Genomic DNA, 13,079 nt, shown 5'->3' with positions numbered 1-13,079 from the left:
TCTAGATTTATAGTGAAAAGAAGAAATTAGGATAGGAATTTGCCCTCACCTGTGGTTTCCACAATGCCCTCCAGAATAACAACAATCTCAAACTGCTCGTTCATGAGCGACCGCTGTGAGAGATCGAAAAACGGGCTGTTGCTGTTGATCTCATGGCAGATGGTGAGAGGTGACACCAAAAAAAGCTGGTCCGCCCCTGTGCCAAAGCCCACATCCAGCTCACACTGGTCCAGGGGCAGGAACTCTCCCTCCGGGGTTTGCCGAGACTGGAGACACAAACAATCAAGACATCACTGAGCTGCATTCACTGTTTTACTCACTGAAAGAAGCTGCTTCTGAGATTATCTTTTGCACAAATGTTTCAGGAAATGGAAATCTGCATTTAAATGCTTGGATGTGCGTGAGCGTGCCCTCACATGAGGACCAATTTGCTCAGCTAATTTGATAATGAGTCAATAACAAGTCAAAGAAAGCCACTTATTCTTTAAGGGTGCCAAAATCTCAAATAATCAAGTAGTACTCAACAGGTGTTAAGTGAAAAATAAAACCTGACTAGGAAACAAGCTGGATGACCAGATGAAATACCTGATATTTATGAGGTTAGAAATAGATAAGTTCATAAAATGCAAAGACAAAAGTAGTCAAAGAACATAAAAACACAAAAGACCTCAGTTAAGAAAAATACAAGAAAAACTTAATGGAGCGTAACACCAAGAAACCATTATTTCAATAATTTTCTAATTATAATCAGTCACTGTTGGGTATTTTTATAATTGTACCTTTTGAGGCCTAAAAGATGCCCAATTTGTGTTATTAACACTTCATGAATCTCTGTGTTTGCCAACTGTGGCTGTTCATGAAAGGTTGAGCAGAGAAGCTCGTTTGCAGTCAAGGATGTTGATTGTGGATTTACAGGATGTTGATTGTGGATTTCCAAAGAAACCTCTGTACCTCTGTAACCTGAGAAGGCCCCACCTTCTCCATCCTTTGCTAAATAAAACCCTGGCTAACTGAGAATAGAGGGGAGTGACGTGGGGAAGCCTCGGAGGAGGTTCCTCTGCGTTAACTCTCCATTATTTTGGGGACTCTGGGTTAAATGTCGCCCTTGTTGTCATGAGTGTTTATTTCAGGTTCCAGGGTTATGGAGATTAAATATTACCCAACATTTTGGTGGAGAATGCGGGTAGGCAGAGCTGGTGAGCTGAAGGCTGGAGCAGAGTGGGGGCTGGGTTTCCGCCCAGCTCTCGCATGACGATTCATGGACATACTAATAATCTTCTCTCTCTCTCTCTCTCTCTCTCTCTCTCTCTCTCTCTCTCTCTCTCTCTCTCTCTCTCTCTCTCTCTCTCTCTCTCTCTCTCTCTCTCTCTCTCTCTCTCTCTCTCTCTCTCTCTCTCTCTCTCTCTCTCTCTCTCTCTCTCTCTCTCTCTCTCTCTCTCTCTCTCTCTCTCGTCCTTTAAGGTAATATGGAATAAAATTAATTACCTATCAGTCACACTCAGATTTTTTCGTGCAGGCTGAACATGAGAATAGTCTCCTACACCTATCTCTTGCATTAGCTTCTGATAAAAAAAAGACTGTGAAACTCTGATTAGAAAATCCTAACAGATTTACGTCACACTGTTGCTTAACCTTCATGACTCACCCATGTTGAGTTACAACGGGGAAGACTGTTGTTGGTTTAGCATCCAGGAAACCGCAGACAACCTCTCAGCTAGTAAAAGCTAACTGTTAGCATTAGCAATTCTACCACACAGCAGAACTCCTCCAGGCTTGTCTAACTTGTGGACATAAAACATCCATGTCGCAGAAGCAGAGTCAGTCAGTGCATTTACATGTGCATCAGAAACCAAAGTCTTGCCCTAAAAAGGCTCATGTTGTTGTATTTAAATGCATGCAAACGCGTTAGTCTGGCTGAAGGCGAACTGGTTCTAATCCAGCTGAATCACCCAGATAATGCAGTAGCAATCTGAATACATTCATGCAAGTAAATGGATTATTCGAATTGAACCAGTTGGATGCTTGCATTCAGGAAGTGACAAGACTGCGAAAGCGGTCTTCTGATAATATCATCACCAGAAAGTTACACGCGTAACACCATCAAACAGTACGGTATGTAACAAATAAGCTGTTGTTATTCATTCGTTCAGCCATTGTGCATATCCTGTTTAAACTCTGCCTGCTTCACTCCTGCCAGCGTTTCTTTATCATTCGTGTTGCTATAAGCTAACTGAAAGAATGCTGACATGAAAGGGCGCAGGTCGCCACCTACTGTACCGAAGTGGAACCAACTTAGAGAAGTCGGTTTTCTAATGTGCAAGTAAACTAAGATAAAGACTCCCAGATTATTACCATTAGATTGACCTGGATCGACTTAGACGTTGGTCACTGCATATGTGATCGCACTGAATGGTAGTGTCACATTGCTGTTATCCACTCCAAGGCGAGATGTACGAATATGAGGAAATAAGGCTATAAAACCTGCCGTGTTAAGCTCTCCCCTGATGTGGCATTCTGCTAGCCGAGACGTGTTCTGCTTTCTCCTGGACGCTAAACCAACAACAACCTCTTCTATTGGGAGCCAAGATGGGTTAGTCCATGAATGTTAAATTTCAGTGTGATGTAGGCTTTTCTAATCAGAGCATTTTCCTGTCTCTTTTCTATTGGCTGATAATGCAGGAAATTGGTGTAGAAGACTATTTTCATGTTTAGCCTGCATGTAAAACACTGAGTGACCGATCATCTTTCAAAAATACTAAGTATGGAAAGGTTTCTCTGTGAACATGGTCTTTAATAAAGGCCTAGCATTCCTTGAAGGAATGTACACAGCTACCACTTTAAAAATCATCTCTGCTGAGAAATAAGAAATGGCCTGTATTTGTACAGCACCTTCTAGGGTTCTACAGCCCTCCAAGGCGCTTCAAACACAATCAGTCTCTAACACACACGCACACACACACACACACACACACACACACACACACACACGCACACACACACACACACACACACACACACACACACACACACACACACACACACACACACACACACACACACACACACACACACACACACACACACACATTCACATGCTGTGGGATTGGTGCTACAACCCTCCAATTACAGTACAACCCGCTTTACATGTGAGCCACTGCTGCCAAAATAAAATGATACTTGAACCCCTTTTGGACAAAAATATTATGAACAGTTTAAGAAGTTCTTTCGCAATCTGTCAAAACTCAAAGAATGAACAACTTTCAGCAACTACTTATTGCTCAGCATCTGTAATTTTGATTGAGTGAAATCCAATATTATTACTAAGGTCAATTCAGGTCAAAGCAATTTTTCTCTGGGATTAATAAAGTATTTTTGAATTTGAATTGAATTGGACGAGGAGGACATCTCGAACGGGGCTGACACCAAAAGTAATTCAAATGTAGATGTATATCTAATGAGTTTCATCAAAATTAGATGAATGGTTTATGAGATAATTTTCTAACAACCTCAAAAAACTTAATGACAATGTTTTAAGCACATACCACACTATATAAAGTGTGGTATTCCTAGTATGTTTTGAGAATGATCCTTGACTACTACACCCAATCTTAGCTCTAGATCAGGGGGTGTCAAATATGCGGCCCACGGGCCGGATCAGGCCCGCACACAGTTTAAATCCGGCCCGCGAGATGATTGTGTAAACCTTATATTCAGACTTTACAATGTAAAATCTGAATATAAGCTTTTATTTTTCAATTAGACTGCTGGTGAAAGCTAAAAGATGTCGGGTATCAGGAGTCAAAGACATGCATGAAACTGATATAGCCATGTGATCTGTGAATCAGTTATTTGAATTACTGAGGAATAGTCTGGGTTTTTTGTTTTGTATTTCACATTTTCAATTACACTTCAGGTGTTTTATTATTAATAGTGATGTTGTGCTTAAACTATTTTGGATACACTGTCCTCGGGCTCCAGCTTTGTTTTATGTTGATCGTATTAAAACAAAGAAAACAATCTGAAGCAGTTTTTAATTTATACATACTTTAAATTTACTGGCATGGCCCACTTGGGTCTAGATTTTGCTCAATGTGGCCCCTGAGCAAACTGAGTTTGACACCCCTGCTCTAGATCTAAGAAAATGACTGAATTTTAAACCATTTGACACCTTTCGTCCTCCTGCAAACAAAGCAAATGAGAATATTGCCCATATACTGTTAGTTTTTGACAAGCGTTCATTTTCTAACACTATGGGTGACAGCTGTTCAGTCTACCAGACCATTTTGCCACACAGACAAATTATGTTGGGCAGAGAATATCACTTTAGGTAATACTTTTCATCTTAAACTCCTGTCAACTGCATTCTGTGAATCACTGACTGGCGTGTGAGAAAAGAAGTGTTAAAGAAAAAGCAAAACTGCTATTAAAATGCCATTTCCTTCTGTGATATGGGACAGAGAAAGTGTGGAGGGAGTCCTGGACTTGCCACTAACATCAGCTGAGCTCCAGGAAGCCCTTAAATCCATGACTAATGGGAAAGCACCAGGTCCAGACGGGTTTCCAGCAAAGTTCTACAAAGAATTCTGGATCATTCTGGCTCCAACATTTTTCAGAATGGTGAGGGAAATCGCAGAGAGTGGCAGATTACAGCTAAAAATGAACTAAGCCAATATTAGTCTCTTCTTAAAACCAGGCTAAGGCCCTGCATTTCCTACCAGCTATCGCCCAATTTCTCTTATTAATGTTGATCTCAAAATAATTTGTAAAGCCCTGGCAAAAAGATTAGATAAGGTAACCCCCTTCATAATACACCCTGACCAAACTGGTTTCATCAAGGGTAGACAGTCATCCACAAACTCAAGTAGATTACTTAATTTGATAGATTTATCTTACAGTAGAAACATAGAAACTAGTATATTATCTCTAGATGCAGAAAAGGCTTTTGATAGAGTTAACTGGAAGTTCTTATTTGCAACTTTACACAAATTTGGTTTTGGGAACTTCTTCATAAACATGCTACAAACATTATACAGTTCACCAACTGCACGTGTCAGGACAAATGACCAAATATCAGCTAGCTTCTGTCTTCAGAGGGGGACCAGGCAGGGATGCCCACTCTCCCCCTCACTGTTTGCTATCTTTATCAAACCACTAGCAGCAGCAATTAGGCAAACAACAGGTATTAAAGGGATAAAGTGTAAGAAAATAGAACATAAGATCAGTCTTTATGCAGATGATGTTTTACTCTTTCTCCAGAATTCTCATTCCTCTCTCTCCCATTCAATAGAACTGATGAACTCTTTTTCAAAAGTTTCAGATTGCTCTATAAACTGGTTATAATCCACAGTACTACCAATTAATTTCTCTTTTGTCAATTTACTTAATACACAATTGGAGTCAGGGAATATCACACACCTGGGAATTAATGTATCTCCCAAGTAGGCAGATCTAACCAAACTAAACTACATCTCACTTTTAAAGAAAGTGGAAGATGATCTTGCAAGATGGAAATCCTTACCCCAAAATTCCGCTATCTCCGCTCCGGCACGAACTCCGCAGCAAAAATGGTCCCATTGTAGTCAATCAGAGCTGTTCCACTACTGTGGCCGTGCGGCGCAGTGCGACGCCCGCCGTTCCGCCATCCGGCAAAATTCTATTTTTGCCGGACGCCGGAGCACCTCCGCAGTCAATGGGCAGAAGTCACAACCGCCCAACAGGAAAGGGAGCAAGCACAGCTTCCATTATTTCACAATAAATCGATAACATAAAGCGTTTTTTTTTTGTTTCATATGCACAGGTTTAACAACTTTTAACAACCATCAATGACGGTTGAACTTTAAATGCACAAAAATAAGCCATAAATCAGTTTCTACTATCAAAGCAGTCACCCTTTGTTGATCCAAACACTGCTGATCTCTCAACACAAATGAAGGGCAGATTAAACAGTTCATTTCGATGCTTCTCACACACAACGGGTGTTTGGATCTAACTTCTGCATTTATTGCTCAGACTGTATCGCAAGGTCTCGAAAATCCCGCACTTGACTGTTTGTGCATCTCAGGTCTCCGCACCGGAGCGGAGCCATTGTAGAGTGGTTATAGTAAAATTTGAGTTCGGAGGCGAGCGGCAGCGGAAAGCGGGGGCGGGGCGGAGCAGAGATAGTGGAATTTTGGGTTTACCGACATCACTCATGAGGAGGGTTGCTACAATTAAAATGAAGGTCTTACCCAGAACAAATTACTTATTTTCAATGATCCCAAACAAACCACCAGCTGACTGGTTTAGATCTCTGGACTCCTCAATTACTAAATTCCTTTGGCAGGATAAACCTCCACGAATTAGCTTAAAAACTCTTCAGAAGACCAAAGACAAAGGAGGACTGGATCTACCCAACTTTTATTATAATTTCTTAGCAAACAGGCTGCAATATATACCAAGATGGTTGCAAGATAACCCACTAGATGAGTCCCGGTTAGACATAGAACAGACACTTTGCAATACGATAGAGCTTTCAGACTTACCATTTATTAGCTCAAGCATAAGAAAACATGAAAGCTTCAAAAGTATTAGTATCAGCACCTCTCTGACAGCATGGTGGGAGTATCTAAAAATGACAGAGTCTTCACTAGTACCATGCAGACGCACACCTATCTGGAATAATCCTGACATTTTGCTAAATAACAAAATGATGAACCTTCCGGACTGGAAAAATAAAGGAATCCTATACCTGGAACACATATATGAAGGATTGGACTTCATCCCATTTAATAGAATAGTCTCCCAATTTGGAATAGATAAGAATAGCTTTTTAGAAATCACCAAATTAAATCTGTAGTCAAACAAAAATTTAAGCTCAATAAAATAGAATTACAAACACCACCAAGGGTATTAGACTTCTATAATCTCAAACCCCCCAAACTACTATCTAAAGTATATAAGACACAGTCCAAAATAGTCGATAGAATAGCATTCCCTATTGAAAAATGGGAGGTGGATCTATCAGTCAGCTTTGACCAGAACTTCTGGTCCCAAACTTGTTTAAAAACTTTTAAAATACACTCTAATTTACAATTAATTCAGTACAAATTTCTACACAGAGTACATTATACAGGTCATCGGATGTTCAAGATGGGGTCTGTGTCATCCGACACCTGTACACTTTGCACAAACAACATTCCTGACAATTACATTCACACACTGTGGTCCTGTCCACCTGTCCAGGAATTTTGGGGTAGAGTATGTGAAGACCTGTCAAAGTGTCTGAAATGTCATATCCCAACCTCCCCCTCTCTTTGTTTAATGGGAAACTACCGTATCAACCAGTATAGAAATCTTTTGTTAGATCATATTACACTTGATATAGCCTCTGCTTCCACTTCAAATCAATCTCTCTGGGCTTCTTTGATCAGTTTCATCACATAGCGATGACGGGGGACCATTGATATTGTCCTGCGTGATGATGTGGGTGAGGGGGTGGAAGGTCTGAGTTTGGAGTATCCGGATGTTCCCTGGAGGTGTTCACTGGGGGTGTCTGGGAATGAGGGGCGGTTGCCCCCCTCTGGAGGTGCTTGGGTTGCCTCGGGGGGTGGACTACTGGCGGTTGTGAGTGGGGCCCCTTGGAGGTCTTGGCGGTGGCCATGGGTCACTGCCCAGCAGCTGCATTGCCCCTGGGCGGGTCTGGGTGGGGGCCTGGGGGCTCGGGGTGTGGGGGTGGCCGGCCCCGTCTGGGGACCTGGGCGGGGCCTTGAGGGTCGGGTCCTGACATGTATGCTGCCGGGAAGAAGGCAGGAACATGCAGCAGTGCCTGGCTCGGGTTCAGGGGCCTCAGGTAGACCTTGGCTCCTTTGCTGTCCCATCACAGGGGAGGGGGAAGTCCAGGAGGGGGAGGACCCAACCTTTCCTGGATGTTCTATGTCTTATTTAATCTGGAAGTTGTGCCAATGCAGGGATGGGTGTAGATATTCTGCTGGGGTGGGGCTTGGTTGGTGCCCTCGGACTCTGTGAGGCTCTGTGATGCTGCTGCTTTGGGCCCTGGCAGGATGGGCTGGGGCCTCCATGCCCTGGGTGGCATTTTGACAACAGAGGTGCCTATTGGGGCCAGTGGGGGAGCTGGCTCCCTGGAGGGCTAAGCCCAACCAGCCATTCCTCCCCATTCCCACACATTTCTCTCCTCCTTCTCCCTCACATCATCACACAAAGATGCACATAGGACTTTGGGGGGTGGACAAGTCAGGGAGTGTGGGTATGGACCCCATTTCTGCATTCCTGTGGCAACCTGCCCCCCAAGTTTATTTGCACCTTAAACACGTCCACCAATGACATTCCACGCAAACACACACTTAGGGCCTTTGGAGTGAGCACATTCAACGGCAGTTGGCAGGGGGATTTCTCAGCCTCGTCCCAAGTGCCGGTGCCCACTTCTAATTTAAAACTGCACTTAGACACTGAGGGCTGTGGGTGCAAGTGGGGTGGTGTGGTGGCATCAGCTGGCATAGGTCAAACGATGCCTGCACTGCCCGCTCACCACAGCCATGGAATACACATCATCAACACACACTAACACCATATTGGAGCAGGCGGAGGGAGACTAGGGGGTCTTGGCACACCTCTGTAGTCGCTTGGCTTCCTGAGGCTGGAGGCTAGGAGGGAGATCTGGCTGTCTGGTTGGGGTCTGGGGTGGTGGGTTGCTGTGCTCAGTGTTGGGCGGGGGAGCCTGCTCATCAGCACCACAGCAGAAAGGGTCAAACTCTGGGAACGGGTAATGGTTGTACCCCATGTGCAGCAGTACCGGGACCAGAGTGAATAGGGTGTGTATGGGGAGCATGAGTGGGTGTCCGGCGTGCATTTTTGTAAGTCTTTGGTTGTATGTGTATGTGTGAGCATAAGGGAGGGAGTGTGTCACAGTGCCTGTGTATGACTGTATATGTCAGGTGGGGCCTTTGACTCCTCCCTTCTCCTGAGACTTATTTTGATTATATAAATCTTCGTCTCCTCTCTCCCTGCCACACCTGGTGTGGAGTGCGGTGCCTTGGTCTGCCTGGGTCGTGGCTCCCGGGTCAGGGAGTTTAAGATTTTTGGCATCTGCCTGACCAATCCCGGTGGCTGCCTGGTGGGGTCTGGGTCCCTGGGCTCTGCTGGGTCCACGGTGGGGGTGGTCGCCCCTAGGTCCCGGGTCGTTGGGTCCCGGGCTCGTCCAGCTTGGGGGTGGGAGGCTGCGGGCGGGCCTGTGTGCTTGCCGCCGATATCTCCCGGGACTCTGCCGGCTGCTGGTTGTGGCCCCCTGGGGCGATCCTCTGCGCCTCTCAAGGGGGGCGGGGGCTTTTCTGGTCACGGTCTCCCTGGAGTTCCTGTGCTCTGGGGCAGCTCCTGGATCTCTGGGACTTGGAGCTCCCTCCGTCTCCTGCACATCTTTAGGGGGCAGATCTGTGGCCCCTCACACTCTCTATTGCACTCTCCTATAGAGAAACCTTACAGAAACAAGTGCGTGTACACACACAGGTGCTCACATGGTACCCTCGTAAGTATGGACTTGGGCACGTTCAACACATGTCTTAAGGCTATGGTTGGCACTAAATGCATTGTGATTTATTATCGTGTGATTGTTCAGTTAAACAATGTTTATTATATATTTCTTCATCAAGTTCACACAGTGATAGCCCGATATTGTTGTGTCCCCTTTTTTTGTTTGTTTTTTGTTTTTGTTATTTCTCTTTCTGCAGATCTAGAAGCAGGCACTTGTTCATTAGTGTTTATTTTTGTGGAACCCCCCCACCCCCAACTTTTGTCTCTTCCTTTCTCTTTCACCTCTGTCTCCGTGTCTGGTCGGAATTAAAAAGCATTCAAAAAACATTAACAATAAAGTTTTAAGTATCAGGCGTGACATTAAAAGCAGACGCTTTGATGCTCCACGTGAGAGTAAATCTGTAAGGCTTGTCACCAGCATTCAGACATCAATTCTGTTTGCTTCACAGCCAGACAGGACATGAAAAATAAATAAATAAATAAAGTGTGGAGGAAGCTTTGTCATTGTGCATGAACAGATGGTGAAATGCCTAAAAACTAAAGATGTTAAGGATTGCTCCTATCGTTTCTGCTTACCAAGGAAAACCCTATTTTCTTAGCTCTCAGTCTCACTCACAGGGATGTTGTTCCAAAATGATGCAACCTAAATATACTAAAGCAGTTCAAGCAATGGCCTCCCACATTTCCATCTTAGACAGCATCACTAGATGCCAAGGAAGACAGATTAAAAATACAGTTCAAGTTTAAAGCGAAAGTCAGATTGATGGAGACGTTCAAAGAAGTGAGAGACGGGAATCTCTGGGATCTCTGTCATTTGGAAGTCATTAATTCTTGTTATGAGTTAAAAATACACAAAGAAGAAGAAATGAGTCTCACCCGGGAGGTTGACTAAAAACATCATGCATGGATTGAACGTCTTAAAAGTGCCACAAATGAAAGTCAAGTAACATTGACCCGTGTTTGATTTCAGGTACTTTATTCTGTTAGCTTTAGTCGCCTTCCTGCTTCCTTGGTGGAGGAGGTTCTTGGTCCACAGATGGCAAACAGGCTGTCATTTGTATTCACAGTGATGTTGAGGACAGAAGGGTGTGACATTTCACAAGAAGACGTCTGTGCCCACAGATCACTGGCTCGCCTTCGGTGAGGGAAAGTGTCACCCATCGTGCTGCATCAGTGTTTCCATAACGCACAGACAGCGAGCCTATGTTACACGTCCACCGAAGTTAGATCAGGAAACAGGCAAGTTGTTTAAAATAGTGTTTAAAGGATGTGAAATAAAAATGTAAAGTTGGGATAAACAATAAAAGAACCAGTGGTTAAATTATGGATCAGGAATCCTATAAATCACATCTGTTGCCTCAGCAGGGACTGCAGCAGGAAGGTGAGAACACAGTGGCATGTGGGTAAAATAGTGCAGTCTCCATGAAAATCTAAGGGCCATATCATCACTTAGCTGTCACGGTCCGTGGTGAGCCTCCTGCATTTCACCTGTATTTTCTGAGCATTGTTTTCAGGTGGGCGTGTCTGAGAGTCCGAGAGTCTCCAGCTGCAGCCAATCCAGTCATTACGGCCCAGGGGATTTAAGGAGCAGTGTGGCACTTCACTTCGCCGGATGATTACTCTATCTTGGGTAGCTCCAGCCTTAACCTGTCTTGATCCTGTGAAATTTCTAGTTCCTAGTCACTAACCTGTATTTGAAGCTCTGCTTGATTTCTGTCGTCAGAAGAAATCCTGATAATCCTCCCCTGCTCTGCTCCAGGTTTCTCTTTCACACTCCACCACCTCCATAACCAGCTTGGACTCCTGCACACCAGATCACGCCGTCTCCTCCCCTGGCCGCTCGCTCTCAGCCGCTCACCTGCCTCCACCAAACCGCTGCTCCTACCTACTCTCTGGACCAACAGTCCCATCACCTTCTGGAGCTTTCCTGCTCACCCGGACCTGACCAGTCCCTCCGGAGGTTCTCACCACTACTGCAATCAGTAAGCTCCACTCCCAATATCATTCTCCGTCATTCCTCCATATACTCCTTTTGTCTCCCTCCTCAGAGTTCCATCCTGAAATCTTGCTGCCAGCCTGCCCGTCGTCTGTTCCCCTCGTTGCCCTTCAGTACATAATAAAGTCGTTTTACTTACTTACCGGTTCCTGTGTGGTGATTCTACATGTCGTGGGTCAAAAGATTGCCGCCCGTCATGACATTAGCTGGGTATATTATAATGATTTGTCTCACTCTTCTGGAATGGATAACCACAGGCCAAACTGATAATAAAGCTGATTGGCACTTTGGGGCTCATACTATATTTAAATGCACTGTTGATATTTACCAGAAAGAGTGGTGCTATGATCCTAGAAAACACTACCTCTGTTTCCTCTCAGAATTCAGTTGTCAAATGTAGTATTTTTATCAACACTTGCACTTTTTTCAACAATTCAATGATGTTTCGAGTGTGCTACTGTATTTACATTTATAGGTCCCTGAGGTCCAGTGACCAAAGCCTACTGGTTGTGCAGCGCACCAGGCTAAAGACCAAAGGTGACAGATCATTTGCTGCTGTGGACCCCAGACTCTGGAACTCTCTCCCCCTGAGCCTGAGATCAGTGGACTCAGTGGTCTCCTTTAAAAAGCAGCTGAGAACTCACTTGTTCAAGCTGGCTTTTGTGTGACCTTCATCACCACCTTCTCCTTATTCTGCTCTTTCTTCCAATTCTGCCTTTCCCAGGATCCACTGATACCTCTTTCTTATTCGATTTCCCTTTCCTTACATTTTTTAATCACAAGTTTCCATCCATTCATCCATCTTCTGAACCCGCTTTGTCCACGTAGGGTCGTGCGCGGGGGGTGGGGGGTGCTGGTGCCTATCTCCAGCAGTCAACGGGCAATTAGGCAGGGTACACCCTGGACAGAGAGCCAGCCCATCACAGGGCAACACAGAGACACACAGGACAAACAATCATGCACACACACACTCACACCTAAAGACAATTTAGACAGACCAATCAACCTAACAGTCATGTTTTTGGACGGTGGGAGGAAGCCGGAGTACCCGGAGAGAACCCACGCATGCACAGGGAGAACATGCAAACTCCATGCAGAAAGATCCCAGGCCAGGAAGCGTACCCAGGACCTTCTTGCTGCAAGGCAACAGCTCTAACCACTGCGCAGCCCATCACAAGTTTCATTTTTCATATTTATTTTATCGTTTGTTAAATCTTTTTTATTTTTTAAATTGTTGTTCTTATGAAGCGCCTTGTGATTTTTATCCTGACATGTGCTATAGAAAAGATTGTTGTCTTTCTTTCTTTTTCTTTCTTGGGTCAAACTGCTCCCCGAAAACACTGATTATCCATCTCTGTGTCAACTCCCAGCATCACGTCTAAGGATGCCAAAAATGTACAATCAATGTCATTTCATTTCCTCTCATCATGTCTATGTTTTATTTAATGTTTTTCTCCCAACACATCATGTTGTAAAAGTTATTCATGTTAAGCTGCAAGTTTATTTATGTTCAGTTACTCATCTTTGATACCCACTTGCTCCTGTTCCTGGCCCTAAGGCA

General features: G+C 44.4%; 1 protein-coding gene across 2 annotated transcripts in view; it reads right to left on the bottom strand.

Moving 5' to 3' along the window:
* Nucleotides 1-13,079, bottom strand: part of LOC107387908 (G protein-activated inward rectifier potassium channel 1) — a 66,039-nt gene that overhangs the window by 43,215 nt on the left and 9,745 nt on the right. The window contains exon 2 of one of the 2 annotated variants that reach the window (XM_015963167.3): nt 50-266. The exons of the other annotated variant lie outside the window; for it this stretch is intronic. Within the exon in view, the coding sequence (XP_015818653.3) occupies nt 50-266 (217 nt within the window). The remainder of the gene's footprint in view (nt 1-49; nt 267-13,079) is intronic. 2 annotated transcript variants of the gene reach the window in all.

The sequence above is a fragment of the Nothobranchius furzeri genome, chromosome 16, assembly GCF_043380555.1.
Source record: "Nothobranchius furzeri strain GRZ-AD chromosome 16, NfurGRZ-RIMD1, whole genome shotgun sequence".
Classification (NCBI taxonomy): domain Eukaryota; kingdom Metazoa; phylum Chordata; class Actinopteri; order Cyprinodontiformes; family Nothobranchiidae; genus Nothobranchius; species Nothobranchius furzeri.
The sequence above is the reverse complement of the archived record's forward strand: the minus strand, read 5'-3'. Positions and strand labels throughout refer to the sequence as shown.